The sequence below is a fragment of the Eptesicus fuscus genome, chromosome 10 (assembly GCF_027574615.1).
Source record: "Eptesicus fuscus isolate TK198812 chromosome 10, DD_ASM_mEF_20220401, whole genome shotgun sequence".
NCBI classification, from domain to species: domain Eukaryota; kingdom Metazoa; phylum Chordata; class Mammalia; order Chiroptera; family Vespertilionidae; genus Eptesicus; species Eptesicus fuscus.
In genome coordinates this window covers 6,605,529-6,629,760 of record NC_072482.1, presented here as the reverse complement: position 1 = coordinate 6,629,760, position 24,232 = coordinate 6,605,529, and the positions used below count along the sequence as shown (strand labels likewise).

General features: G+C 46.3%; 1 protein-coding gene across 1 annotated transcript in view; it reads left to right on the top strand.

The window, feature by feature from the left end:
* Nucleotides 1–23,101, top strand: part of STK38 (serine/threonine kinase 38) — a 115,428-nt gene extending 92,327 nt beyond the window's left edge. The window contains exons 11-12 of the mRNA XM_028161217.2: nucleotides 14,401–14,531; nucleotides 22,558–23,101. Of these exons, the coding sequence (XP_028017018.1) occupies nucleotides 14,401–14,531; nucleotides 22,558–22,662 (236 nt within the window). The 3' untranslated portion in view covers nucleotides 22,663–23,101. The remainder of the gene's footprint in view (nucleotides 1–14,400; nucleotides 14,532–22,557) is intronic.
* The last annotated feature ends 1,131 nt before the right edge of the window (nucleotides 23,102–24,232 follow it).

The window sequence follows — 24,232 nt, the reverse complement described above, 5'->3', positions numbered from 1 at the left end:
GTCCATTTTCCAGAAAGAACTCAAGTGACTTAAATGCTGAACTTTCATCTGTGCAGGTGACAACAATTCTCAAAGCCTGAGGCTCTGTCGCCTGTCAACATTATTTTTAATTGAGATGTAACCCATACACTATAAAGTTCAGCCTTTGAAAGCGCACGACTCAGTCGTTTTTAGTATATTCACAAAGTTGTGCAGTCATTCCTATTCTAGGACGTAACTTACTGTAAACCTTCCCCGGGGTCTCACTCTCACTGCACCGCTGGACCCTCAGATTCCTGTAAAGCTGATGGGAACCCCGAGGTGCCAGTGGGCGGCTGCCAGTTTCCCCCAAACGCGTTCCTAATTAGTTCACCTCACAAGGAGGAACGGCGAAGAAGCGCTGATGCCACTACCGTTGGCTTCTGCAGCAACACCTGCAGCCCCACCTGCACGTTAGTGTTCGTGCCTAGAACTCCCGTTGTACTGCGTGGGGGAAATCTTTTTTGTGTCGGGCATCTTAGTCTGGCGGGTCCCCCAGCCCCCCACTTCTCTGCTCATTATTCCTGGCCCCGGAGGCCGCAGCGCGTGTCTCGCTCGCGTTTCACGATCTCCCAGAAGAAAGGGGGGGATGTGCAGGCTGTAATGGGGGGGCGTGAGCGGGACGCGGGGTTATTTAGGCGTCGAGAACGCCGAAGCTGGGGAAACGGGGGGCGCCCGGTGGCGCATTCCGTGATCGGGCCTCCCGCTCCCCTCGGGGGTCCTCCGTCCCCCTTGAGGGGGGGGTCTCACGCTCCCTTCCGGATCTCGCGGGAGCCCCGCGCGCCGCGGCAGCGCCCGCGACCACCGCCGGCCGTGCTCGTCCCCCATTGGCCACAGCTGGCCCACGTGACCGCCAGACCCCGGCGCCCGGCGCGGCGCGCGCTTTCCCCCCCCCCCCCCCCCCCCCCCCCCCCCCCGGGAGCCGAGAGCCGGAGGCGTGAGGCTGTGGGGATGCGGGGGGTCCCTCGGAGGGCCGGGGCGCCCCCCTTCCGGCAACCTTAAAACCCAAGCCCCCAATACTGTCCCAGATGAGACGCTTAGTGAGAAACTGATTATCCAGAAGGCCCCGTCGCCTCTGGCTTTGCCGCACGGACTGAAAATGGAAGTCACAAGCCATTGCTGGCCCGAAAGGGGCTTGTGAAGTCAGACCGTGTCTGATCCTTTGGGGAAGTCGGCACGTCTGAGCGACTCTTGCGGGGGAAAGAAGGCAGAATGTTTGTGTGAGGAACTTAACGCCACGGATTCTTAGAAAAGTCGAGGGAAGTCCAGAGAAACCATCCTGATTTGTCATTTAAAGGGAAATTAGAAACTCTTGGGAAAACGAAAATGAGTAAAAGCAAAAAAGAGATCTTGCTCACCGCTAAAAATGTAATAACTTATTCGTGTGAAAGGGAAGAATTTTAAAAAGCCGTATCTATACTTACAGGTGTACACATGTATGGGCGAAACTAGTGTAGAAGGGGCATGTGATTGTAGAATCAGTGGAGCCCGCGACGCGGCTGCTTTCTTCCCGGAGAGGAAGATGCTCACGTTGCCTCTTTCTTCTCCTAAGGCTCACCAACTCTCCCGCTCCTCCAGGAAACATTCTCTTTTCATTCATTCAAAAGCGACCTAGGGCCTCCTCTTTCCAGGCCCTGTGCTCGGTCCTGGGGCCGCAACCGTGAGCAAGTAGTCACAGCCCCTCCCTCCCCCCCAGAGCTACAGGCTGATCAAGGAGGCAGACCGCAGCCCGTGGCACAGACCCATGTCTAAGAGGCCCAGATGCTCTCCCGAGGTCTGACCTAGCAGGGAGGTCAGGGAGGGCTTCCCCGGACCCACACCTGGAGGGGCGGAGGGAGTGGGAGTTGCAGGCAGAGGGAACAGCCTGGGCAGAGGCGAGGCGCGCCTGTCTCAGCCGTCCCCACTGTGCACACATTAGCCTGCCCCTTGGTCTCCGAACTCACACTTTCCTCTCCCAACCCAAGTTCTTAGGAAGTAACTTGTAACCTGTAATTATCGTGTAGACAATGTTTTATCCAGGAGGTAAGTATACTTATATATACACATCTAACATGCATTATCATTTATGTTTTATACTTTAAAAACATGCAGCGATTACAACAAAATGTAGAATGTGATGTATCTCAATAGAAGTAAAGGAACACTAGATATTCAAAGTGCCGAGAGATCACATTATTTTGGAAGACTCAAAAAGGCATCTAAGGGACAGCAATTATAATAAACGAGTTACTGCTTCTAAATGGCTTGCAACAGTGGCTGACAGACTGTAAGAGCTAAGTGTTTGCTTAAAAATACATGCTCATGGTTGGAAAACTAAAGATTATGAAAAAGCTTTAGTGAAAACTCTCTCCGGCATTCTTGTCTCCCATTTGCTCAGTTCCCACCATCGTCATTCCCTCTCATAGGCACCCATTGTCCTTATACCCTTGGAAATCCTTCTGGAGGTTTTTTTTTTTTTAATTCAATTTTGAACAACTGTGAATATAGATTTTTATACTCCCACCTTTTAGGCAAAAGGTAGACTATTAAGTAGACTGTTCTTGTTTTCTTTCTCACTTAACAGTATGATTTGGAGATCTTTCGACATTAATTTTTAGAGAGCTTCCTCATTCTTACTTTTTAAAAACATTTTAATTGATTTTTAGGGAGAGGAAGGGGGAAAGAGAAACATAGATGGTTGCCTCCCTTATGGTTGCCTCCCTTATGAGTCCTGACCTGGGCTTGAATCCAAAGCCTTAAGTATGTGCTCCGACCTGGGATCGAACCCAAAACCTTTTAGTGTCTGGGACAACACTCCAACCAACCCAGCCACCCAACCAGGGCTCGTTCTTATTTACAGGGGCATGTTTCATTGTGTGGATACACCATCATTTATTTAGTTTCCTATTGATGTATATTTGGGTTGTTTACAACAAATAACCTTGACTGTATTTGCACGTGTAAAACTGGGTAAATACATACATTGCCCCCTGGAGAGGTTGTACCAGTTTACACTCTCACCGCCAATTGTGAGCGTGTCTCCAGGCTCTATGCCAAGACTTTCAAACACGTGGATGTGCATTATTGTTGCCATTTTCCAACTTTAAGTGAAAGGAGAGCTGTTTTCAAAACAAACTAAAAGGTAGGGCTGTCCCTAGGTGAACTTACAGAGTAGCCAACGCCTCATCTAACCGTTACTCTCTCCTCCGCTGCAGTCTCTCCGCCCCTTTGCAGCTGCTAGTTTACAATCACAGTCAACACTGCTGCGTACCTTCCATGTGTAGGGCACCGAGTTCGGCCCCAGAGTTCTGAAACAGATACATGTCCTCACGGGTTTCATCCTTTGCTTGGTCAGACACGCACAAACTACAAATAGTTATTATGTTGAGTTCCAGAAAGCAAAACACACCCATTGCTTGAGGCACCCTCAGTCCTTTGTTGCATCCCAGCTCCAGCTACTTTCTTCTCTGGCCCTTCCCCCGCCGCCCCCCCCCCCCACACACACTCTTGTAATCCCTCTTCTTAATGCAAATAATGTACTAGGTTTGTATTTCCCAGGTGACTATTAATCACTTAACTGGTTGCAAATCATTATTCATTTGATCGCACAAGCAGGGCTGGCTCTAAACTCTTTCTGAAACAGGTGACATTTGTTTGGAGGGTCTCCCCACTTGGTTTCCTTTTCTTCTCTCTGGCACCTTCTCTCCTGGGTGAGTTCTCAGCCCTCACTGCTGCCCTCACCTTTTCTCAGGTAACTGTCAAATCATCCTTGCTGGAGTGTTAAGTAATCATTAATGTGTCATTTCAACATGGCTTGAGGTGAGATAGTATGTGTCTGTTTCAAGATCCTCTTGAAAACAAGGATAGACACTGAAATGATAGGCAGTAAATCAGGCTGCAATTTTGGTCAAAGGGCCATATATTTCACCTACTAGTTAAGCCGCCTGTTTAGGGGCTTACCCTCGGCTGGGGTGGGTTAATGCACTGAGACCTTGTTCCTTTCTGTCCTCTCCTTCCTACGCTTTACTCTCTTGTAGGGTCCGGGAGCTCTGGGGACCATCGCCCTCAGAGTTACTTTCAAGCTCAGCTGGCAGCCCTGGCTCAGTGGCATCTGGTGGTCGGAGAGGGGGTGCTGTGAAGTGGGTTGCCCTTAGGCACTCTTCCCATTGTCTGCTCCCAGTCAGCTTGCCCTGGCTGTCCTGACCCCCCTCCCCCAGGGTAAAAGTTTGTTTTTCCCAACTGTATCTACTTGCATGAGTTTGTTTTTCCCCCAGTGTATCAACCTTTCCACTCAGGTTGCAGTGGTTCTTGCTAGTTGCTCAGTGTATTTAAAAGTGTGGATTCAGGTAATGATGCTGCTTTTGTGTTGCATTAAAAAATGTAATCAAAACAACTTACATGTTCATGGAAACATGAACTGGAGAGCTTATGATGAAAAGGGCCTAAAGCAGCACCTGGCACATAGAAGGGCTTCTGTAAATATTTGTCAAATGAATGAATGAATGAATACAAGGTCAGTATTTGGCCTCTCCCTTTCACCCCCACCCCATCCCACTGTCCCATTCCTAGAAGGGCAACTCTTTAACTGGCTGTGCTTTCCAGTTTTCTGGGTCAGGGGTTCTCAGCCCTGGCTGTGTGTTAGAAGCACTTGGGGAGCTTTTAAAAAATAGCTACAAGTTGTTTGATTTCCAGACCAACAAAATTGTCTTTATAATTTATTTTATTTTTTATTTTTAGGTCTCTAAGCTGATAGTCATGTGCAGCAGTGTTGGGAACAACTGTTTTATTCCTCTGTCTCTTCATTTATTTTTAAAAAAATATATTTTATTGATTTTATAGAGGAAGGGAGAGCGAGAGACAGATAGAAACATCAGTGATCTGAGAAAATCATTGATGGGCTGCCTCCTGCACGCCCCTTACTAGGGATGGAGCCCGCAACCCAGACATGTGCCCTTGGCCGGAATCGAACCTGGGACCCTTCAGTCCGCAGGCCGACGCTGTATCCATTGAGCCAAACGATGCCATCCATCGTTTCCTTGGCATGACAGTGAAGTTTAGCTTATATTATACCCTCTATTTCATGTCTGATAGTTAAACTATTTTTTTTAAATATTTCTGCTTTTTGTCTTTGTAAACTTAAATAATTTAAACTTCTATTTTTTATTTCATATATTTTCAGCAATATCACATGACCCAGCATTTTATACGGTGAAGATACTAACGTCCCTGCGTTCTTCTCACTCAGCCTGCCACAGCCTGCTGTTGGTCTTGTTTATCTTTCAGTTTTTCTGTGGCCAAAGTTGTTAATATTTACATTCTGTCCTCCAGTCACAACCGACTCTCCCATACTTTGTCCATCAGTTGATTCTAAAGTTTAAAACCAATAACCCTGGCTTACATTGTTGTATCTATGTAAATATTTCTAACACCAAGTCCAGTAGTAGTAGCTGAGACATATAATGTAGGGGTTTTTGTAAAACCAGGCGCTTTATGAATACCACTGTTTAATAGTTGTAAGAATATTAAATTCCCTTTTAACAAATGAGGAAACTGAGGCACAAAGATTTGAAGTAACTTGCCTAAGAACAGGCAATTAGAAAGAAACGGAGCAAGACTTGACCTTCCCTTATGGGGAGGATACGGTACATTTTTCTTTAGGTACAAGTTTAGTCCCCTTGCCAGCTGGAAAGACAATGCACATCAAGGTCAAATACATGGCTTCCCCTCTTTTTTTGAGGGGATGATGGTTGTCTTTAGCTCCTGTTCTACAACTCCCATCAGTTTTCTTTCTTCCATTCCTGTTAGTGACTAATTTCAGCCTCTTCAGCATCCCCCTCTGTCTCAGCACAGGCCTCATTCTCTGCCATGTATGGAGTTGATGTCATCATGGGCAACACGTGGCTCTCCTTCCCCTTTGCTCCAGACTTCCTGTGTGAGCATCACACCTTGTCTCCTATCCTGTCACAAAGAAAGGGGAGCCCCTCTTGTCAAAGCTCATCCTTCCACGCGTTTCATTCTTTCATTTCCTCACCAGAGGAATGTTTTTACTGATTTTTAGAGGGAGAAGAAGGGAGAGATAGAGGTACAGATAGAGATAGATAGATAACAGATAGATAGATAGAGATGTGAGAGAGTAACATCGATATATTGCCTCCCATACATGCCCTGACCAGGGATGGAACTATTATCAGTGATCAGTGGAAGTTGGCTTCTTTATTTTTTTTTATAGAATTAAGTCCTTATGTTTTTATTATTATTTTTTAAATTTCTTTATTGATTAAATATGTGTCCTTATCCCCCCATTACTGCCCCATCCCCCCACTCATGCTCTCACCCCCCTGCTGTCTGTGTCCATTGGTTAGGCCTATAGGAAGTGGGCTTCTGGATGTGCCGCTGGAATGAGAATTTCCGGAGGCCCCCCCGGGAGGATGAGGTGTTGTAGAAAGCTTTGTTTCTGTGGAATTACACCCCTGAGTTTCCAAGGCCCCATTTCCCTTTGTCCCACCAAGGAGCAAGTTCCATTTTGCCTTCAGCGGCGCTGAGATCAAAGATCTAAGCCATGTCCAGAGTTTCCGCTCCACGTTAGGGCAGAGTCCCGCCCAGCACCGGGCTGGCTTGGTTTGCGTTTCCCACTGCAGCTTGTCAGTCCGTTGCGTGTGGGGTCCACGAGGCCGTGGGCCATGGGCTGTGGAGGGAACAAGGGCAGGAGCAAAGCCAAAGGGACCAGAGAGACAAGAGCGAGAGCGAACAAACCCACAACCCAGGTATGTGCCTGACCGGGAATCGAACCCGCAACCTTTTGGTGTATGAGAGGATGCTCCAACCAATTGGGCCTCCCGGCGAGGGCTGTTCTCATTCTTGTTCCTCCTTAACCTCTGAGACTTTGCCTCAACAATTTGACCTACACTATCTTCTACTCTTCATTATTCCTGCTCTAATTTCTCTCGACCTACAAACCTGCTCAAGGCTCTCACCTTGGGAAGTTCCTTCCACACACCTCCTCTTCTTGCTACAGCCTCTCTCTCATTCCTTCATCAGAAGAGGAGTCCACACTTGTGGTGCCACACCTGGTCTGGTAGCTCAAATCCACACTTCACTGCCCTGCAAACCTTCCTTTACCCTTCCAGCACCGAATTCCATCCCGGTGACGCCAGCAATCTCCTCTAAAGGATCCGCTTGTCCCAGCTAAGAGACTTGGGCCTTCCCGAGACTGACTGGCAACTCTGCTAAATTTAAGCAAATTACTTTGAAATTGTTGTTCAGATTAGGTATTGTTAGGAATTAATAATGTTTGATTATGAGAGGGCATCTCCTTCGAGACGGGGCCACTACGATTGATTTTGAATTTGAAAGATTTAAATATCCAGAGTGATTGAATTTGAAGCACTAGCTAATGCCGGAAGCCCTCCTAACAGAAGCCACTTTCCTCGGCTACAAGCAGAGGCCACACATCACGCCTGGAGGGCTGGGGAGGTGGTTTGTCTCCGAAAAAGGGAGGCACGCGTTTCCAGTCTGGAAGCAGAGGGTCCCGCGTGTGGCGAGGCGGGGACTTCTAGGACCCTTGTCCTCAGTTCTGTCCACCTGTTGCATCATATTCCAAAAGGAAAAGGTCGTGCAAACTCCCTTAACGCTCTGGGACTAGGGGTGGTGGCTACCAGCAATAAAGACTGTATGTCTCGGAATGATTTTCCCTGAGAATAATCACCTCCCAGTAAAGAAGGGACCTAAGCTGCCATTGCTTAAATTATGCCTACTCGTATACGTCAAATGCCGCTGAGATTTAACACAGATGAGTATCGTTTTAGAAAAAAACACGTAAAAACAATTCCTTCAGTTTAAATGTAAGCCACATTTTAATATGGACCATAAACTTCCTGTGTGACCTTTTATTGATTTCTGGACTGTCTCTTGGCCTTTGTAGTTTCCCCAAATTTTCAACCATGCTGTCTCTTCTATCAAATCTCCCATCCTTGGGGCTTCCCATCCACAGCTGTTCTGCGCTCCCGTCTAGCTGCTCTCTAGGCCTATTGCACCATCACCACCTTGGGACTTCCCTTCACATGGGTTGGATCCACCTTTTGCTAAATCTCCCGTCTTTTTTCTTGGTTTAGTCATACTCTGTTTACTATGTTTTACTGGAATGCTTCCTCAAAAGACTTCCTAAGAAATTGTGTGTGGGAGAAAAACGTTCAGAGTCCATGCAAATCTGCAAATGTCTTTATTCACATCTCCCATGCTATTGAGAGTGTAGCTGGGCATAGAATTCTAGTTTGAAAATAATTTTTAGAGGCTATTAATTGTTTTATTATTACTCTCTTTCTAGTTTCCATTGTTGATGGGAAGTCAGCCGCCCAACTAATCTGTGTTCTTCTTTGGAGATATTTAGCATCTCCTTATGCTTGGAGTTTTGAAACTTCAATATGTTCTAGAGGTGAAGTTTTTATTTCCCTGTTTGTTGTCCTAAAAAATTGGTGGGGATTTTTTTTTTTTAATGGGACTTTTTAATTTGAAGTTTGGTGTCCTTCAGGTCTGGGAGGCTGTCCTAGGCTGTTCTGATAACTTCCTGTTTTCTCTCTTTCTGGGATGCCTATGAATCAGATGCTGGTCTTTCCATATTGGTACTCTACATCACTTGTCTTTTCTCTCACATTTCTCAACTTCTGAGGCTTTCTCTGAGTGATTTCCTTGACTTCATTTTTGCAAGACATCAATTGTATATTTTTTTTGGCAATTATATTTGGTAAATCTGAAAGAATTTGTTCTAGGATTATTCTTCTTCTCAGCACATCCTTTTTTTGTTTCATGGATGTGATATTTTCTTAAATCTCTCTAAGCATATACATTAGAATTTGTACACATTCTCTTCTGTTCCTGAATTTTGTGTGTAATCTTCAGGCTTACTGTTTTTTTTATCTGGCATCTCTTTTTCTGGGGTTCTTATCAATTGCCTGGTGATATTTTGTTATTTTAAAGAAATCTGGACTGGGTAGCTGGTGAGGTTTCTGTCTGCTGCTGTGTGAGCAGCACTGTTTTCCCGGTGGGTCAGTAGCTAACATTTACATACTGTTTATCCAGGCTCCAGGCACTGTCCCGTGCAGGCTAAACCCATCAACTCAATCACCTCAACAGCCCCTCTCTGAGGCAGTGACGATGGTTTTTCATTAAGTTTAATTTTTCAGCAATTGTAAGATGTACCATTATTTTGTTTACTACTAAAAAAGGCAGTTAAAATATGATATGTCACAGGTTATAAATCATATTCTGATTTTGGAGGCATTAAAAAAACCATAGAATTGATGAAATAACACATTACTGTTCACATTTTACAGTTGAAACGGAGGCTTAGAGAGATTAAATAACTTGCGCCAGGTCATCTAGTTTTATATGTCATGGATTTTACATTTGAACCCAAGTGATCTGGCTTCAGAATTTTCCCGCGGTGCCTATGCCTCTCCAGGCTCCCAGGTGAGCGGGGACATGCACAGGAGGGCTCTGAGCTGGGGAGGAAAAGCTTTGGGGAGATGAGTTAGGAGGCTAGCTCTCTGGCCCCAGGTTCCTCAAATACCAGAACAAAGAGACATGTAATCTGAGGTAGCAGCGTTCATAAAGAAGCTTTAGTTTCCTCCATGAGATTTGATCTCTTCCACTAGAGGAGAGTGGTCTGGGTTTGATTGATTGATTGATTGCCTGATACCTGTGCTGGGGGTAGTGGGCTGGGGTGTCCAGGGCACCAAGTGTGCAGTTGATCCCCATCAGACCTCCAGTGAACGGCGTGTCTCCCTCTCCCAGCCTCTCGGTCTTGGTGGGTAGACCCGCTTCCCGCCTCCAGACCCACCGGGGTAGGTTCCTGGTGCTTCCCCGGCCTGGCTCATTTGACCATATTTTGTCTCATCTCCCTCTGCCTTTCACAGACACGTACAGGCCTCTCATCTGCTGTGGACTTGGTCTTCCATTCTCTTCATTGTTGTGGTTTCATTCTTTTTTACTATTTGGTGGGGTTTTGGAGGGATTAGGAGGAATGGAGAGGCCACTGCTTGTCTCGGACTTGAGCCAGAAGTCCCTAGATCTCTCTTTCTTTTTGAAAAAAAATATTTTTTCATTGATTTCAGAAGAGGGAGAGAGAGAGATAGAAACATCAATGATGAGAGAGAATCATTGATCGGCTGCCTCCTGCATGGGGGCTCCCTAACAGGGGTCGAGTCCGAGACCCAGGCACATGCCCTGACTGGGAATCAAACTGTGACCTCCTGGTTCATAGGTCGACGTTCAACCACTGAGACACACCAGCCAGCGAACACAATCAATAGTATGAAAGGATGGCCACCATATGAGAAAACAAACATTGGAATTATATCTGGCAGTGGAAAAGCACTTAAAAAACCCTGAGAGCAGGTTTGCTGAAAAGTTTCCCTAGATGCAACCGAAGGGACGGCCGCGTCACAGTTAGGATTCTCAATGTACAACAATATTTTTTAAAGTTCAATGCATTGAGGTTAATTTATTTTATGAAGGAATTACTAGAATTCTTACAAAATGATTAATCATGAGATTTTTCCAAATTCCCCACTAGACCATTTGGACTATGGTTTTATTTTCAGACCTTTGTATGCATATATACATATATATTCACACAACTTTCTAGCATAAAATGAGATACTTTTCCCCTCTGGATATTAAAAATTCAATACTTGGAAACAAATACAGAATTTTGCTTTTTTATTTCATCCATTTAAATGATCTTATCACAAGACTTCCATTTCAATATATGATCACTTTAGAACTTTGATTTAATGATTTATTTGCTGTTATAATATTTCTTAGAGTATGGTGGCATAGCTATTTTATTGCATAAATGTCTATAGGACGGGCACACCAAGTTTCATTAGCCAGCAAATACTGCTATGTGTAGACTAAGCATAACAGAGCTCAATCCATTTGCATTCAACTTATGTTAGGAATGGATTAATGATCAGAACCAAAAATACAAGACACTGTAGTATCAGGAACTTAATTTTTAAATTTCACTTGCAGAGTCTGTTTTGAGGTTGATTTATAGCCTACGCAATTTTATCGACATTGGACAGTTCTGGACAATGATAATTAGTACAGTATTTGTGATTATTTGTTTGGTTGCAGGGAAGAGAAACCTATTCTAGTTACCTCCAGAAAGCTGTGCTTTCTGGTGAGGATGCTTATGAAAAAGAACTGAACTTGGAGGGTTCAGGTTCTGAACCCCTGAGGCAGCTGTGGGGCCCCTTCCTTCCTTCCTTCCTTCCTTCCTTCCTTCCTTCCTTCCTTCCTTCCTTCCTTCCTTCCTTCCTTCCTTTTCTGAATCTTGGTTTCTTTCTGAGTATCTGCTCTGTTTCTCTCTATCAGCCAGTCTCCCCTGCCTCTCCTTTAAATGTTTCCTTCCCCTTCATAATTTGCACTTGCAGATGACTTTGACTTATTCTGGACCCAACATAATCCTGTGGCATTCCTAGTCCCACTGCGAACTCTTCCCTTAGTCTCCTGAGTCTACATGGAACAGAGAGGAAGCTGACAAGGACAGAGAGGACGATGCCTGCTCAGATGTCCTCTAGGTGCCTTCAATTTATGAATGAACTCAACATTTGTTGTTTTCCTTCCTACGCACCTCCTCTGCCTTCCATATCTGTGCTCCCCTGACGGCCATTCTCTGTATAGGCTGATGTGCCATCACCCTTCCAGTCTGCGGAGCTAGAAAAGTGGGAGTTGCCCTCACCTTTCTCATCTAATTTATTACCAAATTCCAGATGATTATGCTTCCTAAATGTTTGTAGGAGCTGTTCTCACCATCCCACCCCTGTTGGTACTGCTTTAGTTCATACCTGGGTTTAAATCCTGCCTTTCACATTCATATCGACTTTCCATCCCTAGACAAGCTACTCAACCATTTTCTAAGCCACTGGTCTTCAAACTTCGCTGCAAACGGGAACCTTGAAAAAGAATACTGATGCTTGGTCCAACTCCCAGGACAGTGATTTCATTGGAATGGACTGAGGCTTGAGCATTTGGGAGTTTTAAAAGCACCCTCCCTCACCCCCGTCAAGGATTCCAAGGTGGAGCCAAGATTGAGGAGCACTCTGTAAACCAGAGCTCTCTCAGCGGTAATGCGGGGGTGAAAAGTGACCCCCCCAGGGCCATTGTGAGGGAGCAGTCAGTAAAGTCATGCAGGTATGGTCTGTCCTGTGGTAAGGAGTCACCTCAGGCTACACCGTATCAGCCCTTCTCATCACTTTACAGTTGCTTCTAAACACACTCCCTACCAGTCTTACCATTCTCCACTCTGACCCCAGGAGGAAATAGCTAGAAAGCAAATCTGATCATATCATTTCCTGCTTAAAACCCTTCAGGGGGCTCTTGCTCTACTGAACACAGTCCAAGCCTCTCACTGTGCCTTCCTGAGTTTGCCCTTGCTGACACTATTCGCTTCTTTCCCATCACTCCCTGCCAATAGCACTACCTGGAGTCTATGCACAAACCTCACTGTCTGTCAACCCCATACCGTTGCCCATGTGATCCTCTGCCTGGAATGTTCTGCGTGCCACTCCCTCCCAGCTGGCTCTGGGCCCCATCTCTCTCTTCTTCTCTGGCTAATTCTAATGCCTATTTACCCTTTGTCCTTCTGATTATCATCTCCATTGGGATGTCTTCCCTGACCTCTGTGTAGAACCTATTCTTTTATTTTTATAAATATGTTTTTATTGATTTCAGAGAAGAAGGGAGAGGGAGAGAGAGATGGAAACATCAATGATGAGAGAGAATCATTGATCGGCTGCCTCCTGCACTTCCCCTACTGGGGATCGAGCCCACAACCCAGGCATGTGCCGTGACCGGGAATTGAACCATGATCTCCTGGTTGATGCTCCACCTCTGAGCCACACTGGCTGGGCTGCAGACCCTGTTCTTACTATAACATGTTGAACTGTAGTGTGTCTCTCCTACTTTTTGAAGACAGGGCTTATTCTCTGAAAAATCAAAGTCCTCAAATTTTACTGGAACAAAAAAAAGTTTAAGCAAAACTTGCTGTACTTATGAAGCCATTCTTTTGTCTACTTTAGCCCAGATTTATTTCCTTCTCTGTCCTAAAGCACTTAGGAATTGTTTCATCCCTAACCAGTGTATTGTGAGCAACTTCAGGAGAGAAACCTTGCCTTTTTATTTTTTACTAGAGGCCCAGTGCATGAAATTTGTGCACTGGTAGGGTCCCTAGCGGCTGCCGGCTGCCAGCTGGGGCCTCACTCCCTTCCCCCAGCCGGCCCCACCCCATGGTCAAACTCCAGGAGGATCCCCCTAGTTGAGGGAACAATTTGCATACTACACTTATTATATAGGATAAGTTCCCCAGAGCACCCAGCACAGTAGTTTGCTCATAATGCTGCTTAAAAACACCTATTGGTTGCTGGAAGCAAATAGGGTTTGGAAGAGCTCATTCAAGGATCATGGGTAAAAAAAAGGAAAAATCTACTTTACAAAAAAATTGTGAAGATCCATACAGTGACTACTAATCACATTTGTTTTTTGAGCACATGAGATGTAGGCAGCGCCTTTAAGGAACTAAATTTTAAGTTTTATTTACTTTAAAAAAACTGATACTTGATTTAATTGTTGGTAAACATTCAAGTGTGTTTGGGACAAGTTGGATATATGTATCTACTTTTTAAAATGTGAACTTCATGAAATCTAAATGCAGATCAAGGTTTTCCAATGAAAAGTTAGCTTCTGAATTCAGATGTGTTGTAAGAGTAAATTAACACTAGATTTCAAAGACTTACGTATAATAAAAAGAATGCAAAACATATCATTTATAATTTTATGTTGATTATATGTTGTAAGGGTAATATTTTGAATATATTGGCTTAAATAAAATATATTACTAATGGATTGTATCTGATTTTACTACTAGAAAATTAAAAATTAATACGTAGTTTGAATTATATTTCTATTGAACAGAACTGATCTATTTCAATTCAAGGATTTGTTTTTTGATAATAATAAGAATTATTATTATTTTTAATCCTCAGCCAGGGATATTTTTTCCATTGATTTTTAGAAAGAGTGAGGGAAGGGAGGGAAGGAGGAAGGGAGAATAGAGAGAGAGAGAGAGAGAGAGAGAGAGGTGAGAGAGGCATATTGATCGGTTGCCTTCCGCATGGGTCCTGACTGGGGCCGGGATTGAACCAGAATTGAACCCATGACCCTTTGGTGCGTGGGCCGACACTCTAACCACTGAGCACACTGGCCAGGGCATGTTTTTTGATAATCATTATGATGATGGGTTTTCATCCCTCATTGTCTAAGATGGTTTTTAGTAACTAGAGGTGAGTAATTTCACAGACAGTTAATGGAGTATCTCTTTTGAACTCTCTTCTCTTAATGCAGATCACAATTTACCTTCTCAGCCCAAGGAAAATAGCCTTGGCCAGAACCGTCACCAGGAGGAAACAATCCACCAGTTGGCCATGCAGCTGAAGAACATTGGAGACAGCGTTGATCATTGGATGGCTCAAGAGGTAAGGCCTCTGTTTCTCCAGGAAAGGTTGGCAGGAAGGAAAAGAGCAGGCGGAACAATGGCTGCTAAGTGGCTGGGATGCCCAGGAATTAGCAGAACACATGGATTAGTAATGTCTGGATTACCAAGCATTCAATCTGAAAATTGTGAATCTGACTCAAGGTCAGTATTTGACCTCACACTTGCTGCTCAAACTGTGGTCCATGGACTAGGAGCCTCAGCATCACTTAGCAGCCGGTCATATGTGCAAAATCCCAGCCCACATGCTCGAATCACCATCTTCCTTCTTGTTGTTATTAATCTTCACCTGAGGATATCTTTTTCCATTGTTTTTCAGAGAGAGTAGAACGGTGTGTGTGTGTGGGGGGGAGATAGAGAAACATTGATGTGAGAGAGACACATTGACTGGTTGCATCCCACTAGTACCCCAAATAGGGGCGAGGAGTGAACCTGCAACCAATGTATGTGCCCTTGATCAGGAATAGAACCCACAACCCTTTGGTGCACAGGCCAACATTCTAACCACTGAGCACATTGGCCAGGGCACCATCAAATTTTTTGCACAGGGGATTTGTGTGCACATTAACATGTGAGAGACTTGGCTGCACACCCTTAAACTAGGATGCCTTTTGGAATCACCTAATGGAATCTTAAGAATTACAGATGCCAGCCTGACTGGTGTGGCTCAGTGGTTGAGCATTGACTTAGGAACCAGGAGGTCACGGTTCGACTCCCAGTCAGGGAACATGCCTGGGTTGCGGGCTTGATCCCCAGGAGGCAGCCAATCAGAGATTCTCTCTCATCATTGATGTTTCTATCTATCCCTCTCCCTTCCTCTCTGAAATCAATAAAAATATTTTAAAATCCTATGTAATAAAAGGCTAATATGCAAATAGACCTAACAGTGGAACAACCAGAACAACCGAACAACTGAACCACCGGTCGCTATGACATGCACTGACCACCAGGGTGTGTGTGCAGAACATGGCGGGCATTGGCCGTGGCAGGATGGTGGAGCAGGTGAGAGGGGTGCCAGACCAAGGCGGGGTGCCAGCCGCGGTCATCGGGGCGAGCCTCTAGTGGTTACTGAAATGCTTTGCTTCCACGTGCCGTGGTCCTGTCCAGCGCTCGCACCTACTGCCGGCATTGGCCCTGCTCGCACCCACTGCCAGTGCCAGCCCTGCTTGCATCTGAAGCTGGCGCCGGAGTCACCGCTCGCACACACTGCCGGTGCCCGGCACCAGTCCTGATCACTCGGTGCCATCAGTGGGTGCAAGCGGCGGCTGCCAGCCCTGATCACCCCTGAGCACTTCTCCACCTCCCCCTGCTCCTGAGGGGCGATCAGGGCAGCAGCTGCTGCTCGCACCCATTGACGGCGCCGGCCCCACTCGCACCTGCTGCTGGCACCAGCCCAATCGCTCTGCGCCGTCAGCATGTGGGAGTGGCAGCGGCAGGAGTGGGGCTGCTGGCAGACAGGGGAGGCCGCGGCGAGAGGGGCTGGGCTGGGATGCGGAGGATGGGCTGAGACCTGCCCCTGGGCCTACTGCAGCCTCAAGGCCCACAGTTCCTTTCAAGGTGCACGGATTTGTGCACTGGGGCCCTAGTGTGTGTGTGTGTGTGTGTGTGTGTGTGTGTGTGTGTATAAAAGAATTACAGATGCCTAGGCCCCACCTTGAGAGATTCTGATTTAATTGGCATGAGGTGTGGCCTGGGCACCAGGCATTTTAAAAGCTCCCCTTGTGAATCGAATGCTCAGTCAGGGAGGACAACCTCTGCCTTAGACTGTACTAATCCTCCTGAACCAACCCGAGGTATGATCTACAGTAAGCCCCGCTCTCACTGATCTCTTAGTTTCTCTTGCTTATAAGAGGTATTGAGGGCGAACAGGAAAGAATAACGATTGCCATTTGAAATCTTAGGGGTAATGAAACTCACAGCCAACTAGTTTTCCTCAGAACCACCTGGCGTTGGCAGCAGAGAGAGAACGATCACGTGGGCTCTGGGATGGGAAGGGTGGCTGCCCCTCGGGCCCAGCTTCTTGCCCTTCGCTTCACCTCTCCTGTGAGGATTCTCTCACCACTGCCGCTGCCACTGCGCCGGCTCAGGGAGCGCCATGTCTTCTTTCCTGTTCTGGTCCAAATGTGGACAGTGGACAGCTTTTCCCTCGAATAAAACATTCCGAGACAAAACATGAATGGGAGGCCCCAACAACAACACTACTAAAAGCAGGAAGGAAACAAAGATGAAATAAACATAGACAGTCAGATAAGCCATTTGATAGACCGATTTCATTAAGGCAAATATTTATTGGACACCTACTATACCCCAGGCTCAGCGGCAGGCGCTGGTAGCTAGAGCGGAGAGCAGGGCAGATGAGCCTACTCCCACAGGTCTCAGTCTAGGGGGGAGACAGACAGGCAGCGGACCGTGAGGCAGGATGCCGACTAGAAGCAGCATGGGAAGATAGTGATGGAGACGGACTTGGGCGGGCAATCGGGGAAGGCGGTATCTCTGGGGAGGTGATGTTTGAGCAGAGCCTGGAAGTGAGGGATGGAGGCATGGGACTGCGTCGGGGGAGTGTTCCCGGCAGAGGGAACAGTGAGCGCAAAGCCCTTGTGACAGGAACAGGCTCAAGGAACAGTAAGGAGGCCAGAACGGCTGGAGTGAGTGAGGTCTGGGACTTGGCCTCCCTGCAGAGTGCGCTGTATCCGGGGGCCAGAGAGGCAGAGGAGACCCCACAGCTGGGGCCAGCGCAGCAGTGGAGGTGGTAGGAACGATCAGTCAGACTCAAGATGCCCTAAGAAGTAGAGCCTGCAGGATTGGCCGATGAACTGGGTGTGCGGAGGGAGAGGAAGGAACACGTACTTCAGGGGTTTTGGCCCGAGCCGCTGATGGATCGGTGGTAGCGCCGTTTACTGAGAGGGAGGAAACGGAAGAACAGGTTTTGGGGGAAATACAGAGTTCGATTTGGGACACGCGAGTCTGACGTTCCTATTAGACATGCAGATTGAGACGTCGTAAAGTTGTGCAGGAGTTGTAAGAACCAGTCTGGAGTTAGAGGAGACAATGAAGCTCGAGATAAGAATTTGGATTGTAAAGTGCTGCTTTCTCCCTGGGCTCACGGGATCAGTAATGACCGTGCTCCCAGCTCAACTCTATTTGGAGGACAAATTAAAGCTATGTAACAATAATTAATGTTTATTGAGGGCTTGCTGTTTGCCAGGGACCATGCTAACAGTTTCACTTATTTATTAAATATGTTTTTATTGATTTCAAGAGAGAGGAAGGGGGGGGGAGATAGATAGATAGATAGATAGATAGATAGATAGATAGATAGATAGATAGATAGATAGATAGATAGAGAGAGAGAGAGAGAGAGAGAGACATTGGCTGCCTCCCACTGAGCCCTTACTGGGGATCCAGCCTGTAATCCAGGCATGTGTCCTGGGTAGAAATGGAACCCATGACCTTTGGGTGCATGAGACAATGCCCCACCACCTGAGCCACACTGGCCAGGGCTGTATTGTTTTATTTAATTCTTACAAACACCAACGAAGCTGGGAGTATTACTGTTCTCACATTTCAAATGAGGAAATTAATGACCAGAAGTCAAGTAACTTCTCCTAGGTTACACAGCTGGTAAGTCTCAGAATTAGGGCCTGAACCACGCCTGCTGGTTCCGAAACACATGCACCACCCCAATACTGTCTCCACTATTCGCCCCCCTTTCCTCCCAGGAGTCACCTCTTTTTTACATCTGGACCCAAGAGCCTGAGGCGCAGAGAGAGGGGGGACTACCTTCCGACCTCCATCCATTTTCTGTGTAGGACCCCTTTCAGAGAAGCCCTCACCCCACAGCCTCACTCTCTGGCCGCACTGGACAGCCGTGTCTCAGTACCACACCAGAAGCTTAACGTACATAGAAGGGATACTCACACGGACCCCCTGCTCACCGAACCTTACTGTGGTCTAAGGGGTTAAGTGCTGGCTTTGGGGTCCCAGTACTGGATCCAAAGTCTGGCTCACCACTGTTCACGGTGTCTCCTCTAGCCTGGAGGTCACACCAGCACCTGCCTCATACGTACGGCTGTTGTGAAAATTAAATGAGAGAATCTATGTAAGTCACTTAGAACAGAGCCTGGCCCACAGAAAATGACCTATTAATGTTATCTAAACCAACAAATCAACGTGCTTTTTGCCTTTGCCCTTCCAGGATTTGGAGTTGAATATCTCTTTACTGCGTGTCTTTTCTTACAGCACACCCATGCTGTTTGTCTTCTCCCTCCTAGGCCAGTTTCTTCTGCAGGAACGTTTTCACGTTTCCTTCTAGGAAATTCCTTAGTTCAACCTTCCTGCTTCTTGATCAGCTAAGTTTGAATATTCCTGGGTCCTGCTAATGTTTTCCTCTGAGCAGGAGAGACCAGGGTGGGACACAATGACCCTCCTTTTCCATGTTGCCTCCTTTTCTTTACCTTTTATACTTTACTTATACGTCTTAAAGTCGCCTCTGCAGCCGCAGAAATCAACACTGAATGGCCCCAGCTTTTCTTTCTGTTTTATGTGCAGCACATGTCAGTACTTCTTTTTATTGCTGAGGAATATTCCATTGTCTGTATACACTGAGTGGCCAGATTACTATGATCTCTGAATGCATAATAATCTGGCCACTCAGTGTATATCCTATATAATAAGAGGCTAATATGCAAATTGTCCCCTTGACCAGGAGTTTAACCAGCAGGCAGGCCGGCCAACGGCCCATGTCCCCTCCCCCTGGCCAGGCGCGCTGGACCCCCCCACCCGTGCACGAATTCATGCACCGGGCCTCTAATAATATATATATTGGCCACTCAGTGTAGATCACATTGTGCTTATTTAGTCACCCGGGGATGGATATTTGGGTTGTTTCCACTTTTGGGTTATTATGAAGAATGATGCTATGAACATGTGTGTACGTGTTTTTGTGTAGAATATGTTTTCAGTTCTTTTGGGTGCATTCCTGGGCGTGGAATTGCTGTGCTAGATGAGAATTCTATGTTTAACGGTTGGCGGAGCATCCAGACTGTTTCCCGACGTGACTGACCTACTTTCCATTCCCAGGAGCAGCGCGCAGGTTCCAGTCTCTCCTCATCCTCCTCCACACGTGTTTTTAACTGTCTTTTTGTTTATAGCCAGCCTGGTGGGCATGAAGAGTTATCTCATTCTGGTGTTGATTTGCACTTCCCTGCTGGCTAATGTGTATCTTTTCAAGCGTGTATTGGTCATTTGTGTATCTCTTTGGAGAAATGTTTATTCAGGTCCTTTGCCCATTTAAAAAATTGGATTATTTGTCTCTTATTATTGAATTGTAGGAGTTCTTTACTAGTATACATTCCCGATGTCAATTCCTTATAAGAAATACTATTTGCAAATGTTTTCTCCTAGTCTGTAGGCTGTCTTTTCATTTCCTGGGTGGTATTCTTTGAAAAACAAAAGTTTTTTAATTTGAGGAAGTTCAGTTTTCTTTCCTTTCTAGTGCTTTTGGCATCTTGTCTGAAAAATCATTGCCTAATCTAAAGTCATGAAGATTTACACCCATATTTTCTTCTAAGAGATTTTTAGTTTTAGCTCTTAAATTTAGGTCTCTGATCTATTAGGAGTTAACTTTTGCAAATGGTGTGAGTTAAAAGTCCATCTTTAATCTTTTGCATGCGGGCACCCAGTTGTCCCAGCACTGGTTGTTGAAGACTATCCTTTCCCTGGCACTCATGTTGAAATCAATGGCCTGTGAATGGGGGGTTTATCTCTGGACTCTCAGTTCTCTTCCATCGATCTATATTCTATCCTTCTGCCTGGCCTAGCTCTTCATGCAGGATTTTACAAAGCAGGCTTTGACCTAGACCTTTAAAGATCTCTTGTCCTGTACCACAAAATTGCATTTTAGAACACTTTTAAATAGACCGCATCATACTGTTCAAATCATTTTAGAAATGTCTTCTAAGTTTGGTTCTAAAAGGCTGGAGCCGTTACTCTGCTGCCTCCAGGCTTAAATCCAGCAACTTCAACAGAATTTCAAACCTGGCCCGGTTCACTTCCTTTGTGGACAGTCATTATTTATTCACCTTTTGTACTCTGTTTGATCAAGTGGTCACACTGACTCGCCAGGTCCCTTCCTGCTTTTGATATATTTAAAGAAACTTTCATTCTGCCTTCGGACTGCCGAGCAAGGAGCTCAGCAGGCCATGCTTTGTCTGCTGAACCGACTGCCCTTGAACTGCCACACATCTGCTCTCTTGTCCTTTTCACCGAAGCAAGCATTCTGTATTTTCAAATAGGCCTGGTCCTCAAAATAACATGTTTTGCTATTGATTTATATAGGGTTTTGATTCAAAGAACTGGTCTTTTTTTATTTTTAATCCAGGGCATGTCATTTTCCTAGATATAAAGTATGTTTTATAATAGTCTTCCCATAACTTTTAGGATCTTAAATGTTTCTCTACAGGAAGGACTCTTCCCTTCTGGGCTCTAGAAACTGCACCCTCCATGTCCCTATAGGCCTAGGAGTGGCACCAACTCTGTGGTTGCCAGCCCTCGGTACTGTACCACCCCCCGTGGCCCCTACCCACTGTGTAGACCGTCTCCTTATTAAACTGCCCTCAATTATCCTAATTTGAGTGTGCCACCTGTTTTCTCTGGGACCCTTACTAATACAGTAATGCATAGGGAACTTCTTAGTTTGTTAGAAAGCGGAGAGGGAAACTAACATTTATTAAACAACTAGAGGGCCAGGGCATGGCATTCATGCACTGGAGGGGGGGAGGGTTTGGGGGGCGTCGCTCAGCCCAGCCTGTGCCCTCTTGCAGTCTGGGACCCCTCAGGGGATGTATGACTGCTCACTCCCCATGGGCCTAAGCCAGCAGTTGGACATCCCCCAAGGGGTCCTTAGCGCTGCTGTGGAGGTGGGAGAGGCTCCCGCCACTGCTGCTGCACTCGTCAGCTGTGAGCCTGGCTTCTGGCTGAGTGGCGCTCCCCCTGTGAGAGTGCACTGACGACCAGGGGCAGCTCCTGCGTCTGCTCCCTGGTGGTCAGTGTGCATCATAGCAACCGGTTGTTCTGCTGTTCGGTCAATTTGCATATTAGGGTATTATTATATAGGATTTCTTTCAGGTACTCTTTGAAAACACTCTCAGAGGGCAGAGGGAAACAGCTTTTCCTTTCATTTAATTCTCACAGGAATCCTATCAGTTCGTGGTTCAGGTGTTTCAAGAGAAGCAGCTGAGCTTCAGAGAGATCTGGTCACCTATCCCAGCATCTGGCTCAGCACTCATTTTCTTGTCTGCCTGGCTAGAAGGACATTCATTCATCTTCCTAACAGATATAAATAATAAAAGAGAAAAATCCTTTAGTGGTTCCCCGTTACTGACGGGACAAAGTCTAAAGTCCTTAACCTGCTGCTAATGATTTATCATTCATTCATTCATTCATTCAGCCAGCTAATGGGTACTGAGTACCTGGTGTGTCGGGCTGTTCCCGGACTGCAGACAGGGCCATGACCAAGACAGACACACTCCCTGAGATCAGGGAGCTTATAGTCTCAAGGGAGACAAGTAATAAATAAATAAAGTATATAGCTTATCAGACAGTCATAAATATTTTGGAGAAAAATAAAGCAAGGAAAGGGATAAAGTGTATTAAGGGTTTACACCCATCTGAGTCCCATCAGTTCTTCCAACTCCAAAGCATGCTTCCTTGCTTCCCTGAGAGGACGAAGAAAGTGCTCTGGGAAGCCAGAGGAGGCGGTTATCAGCCTTGAAAAGAGGGTCCCCATTTGCTGGGGGTTAAGATGGGAGAACAGGTGCAGGGGAGAGCTCCCGAGTGGTGCGGAGGGCGTGGATATCACTCACCCCCAAGATAGCCTCCTGCAGCTCGCACACCTCATCAAGCAGCCCCAGCAGCGTGCTCCTGGTATTGACTGAATTAATATTAATACTGAATTCCCCACTTTGGATGATTCTATTGCCTTAAAAAAAACCCTCTCTCTCTTTAAACAGAACCTTCAGCGGGAAGGCAGAGAGGCACTGGCTTACATTGTCGTGGTTTTCCGTGCGGGAGGTCACGCGCTGCTGCGCTTTCTCTGGTACATCCATTGGATGTAAGAGGAACGTCCACGCCAAGCTCTGCTGTCCTCCTGCGCTGAGCACAGTCCCTGCACAGGTGGGAGGAAGCCCCTCCTCCGCTCCCTCTGTTTTTGCCCGTCGCTGTTGGTTTATGCGGCTTCGTTGGAGAGCTGCAGACTCACTGACCATTTGCCTGTTCAGAGCAACCGCTGTGCCATGCCTGCGAGTGTCTCACCTCGTGGTAGAGCCGCAGGCGCACTCAGGAGGCACTGCGAGGGTCCCTGGAGCATCCCCTTCCCTGAGGGAACCTGAGCCTCGTCCTCAAACCAGAGGTCACAGAAATGGACGCTTCTCCTGGGCCCTCCCTGGGTGCCCATGTCCAGATCCGCAGCGCCCCGTTCTTCTCATTCCTTTCTGTCCAACTCATGTTCCTTGTCTCCCCCCTTTTAGAAGCATTGCGGGTATTAAGGAAGTTTGTTGTTATAAATTATAAGTTCTGTATATGTTTGAGTTATTTGTTATTTAAAAATTAAATAAATATTGTTATTTTATTGAGCATGAAACATCTTCGCATATGTCTTTTGTGAGGAAGAGATTCCACCTATTCCTGCTCACCTGGGTTCATAATTTCATAGACTTTATTTTTTATTTTTTAAAATATATTTTTATTAATTTCAGAGAGGAAGGGAGAGGGAGAGAGAGAGAGAAACATCAATGATGATCATTGATTGGCTGCCTCCTGCTTGCCCCCTACTGGGGATCGAGCCTACAACCCGGAATGTGCCCTTGACCAGAATAGAACCTGGGCCCCTCAGTCCACAGGCCGACACCCTATCCACGGAGCCACACCAGCCAGGGCCACGGACTTTAGATCCTATGCAGCATCCACTTTGTCCTTCCGAAGGGGAACGCCCCCATTTTTTTAGTCCGCCTCATGCAGCGCCTACTTTTTCCATCATCACCGCGGTTTCGGCTTGCTGACGTGGAACAGATCCTGAACTTCTTTCTTTCTTCTTTTACTTTCTGAACAGGTATGTACTCAGATGGTTAAACATGAAAACGATATTAAAAAGTTTGTAATGAAAACCCTTCCTCTTATTTTCTATCTTGAATCTCAGTTGTTTGTTTGTTACATATCCTTCCAGATACCACACACACACACACACACACACACACACCCCACACACATACACAAACACACCCACAAACACCACACACACACACACCCACACACACCACACAAACACACACAAACACACACACACACACACACACACACACACTCACACACACACACACACACACACCACCACACACACACACACACACACACACTCCACTACACACACACACACATACACACACACACCCACACAAACACACACACACACCACACACACACACCACACTCACACACCACATACACACACCACACACACCACACAAACACACACACCACACACACACACCACACACACACAAACCACACACACACACACACACCACACACACCACACAAACACACACAAACACACACCACACCACACCCACAAACACACACATCACACACACACACACCACACCCACCCACAAACACACACACATACAC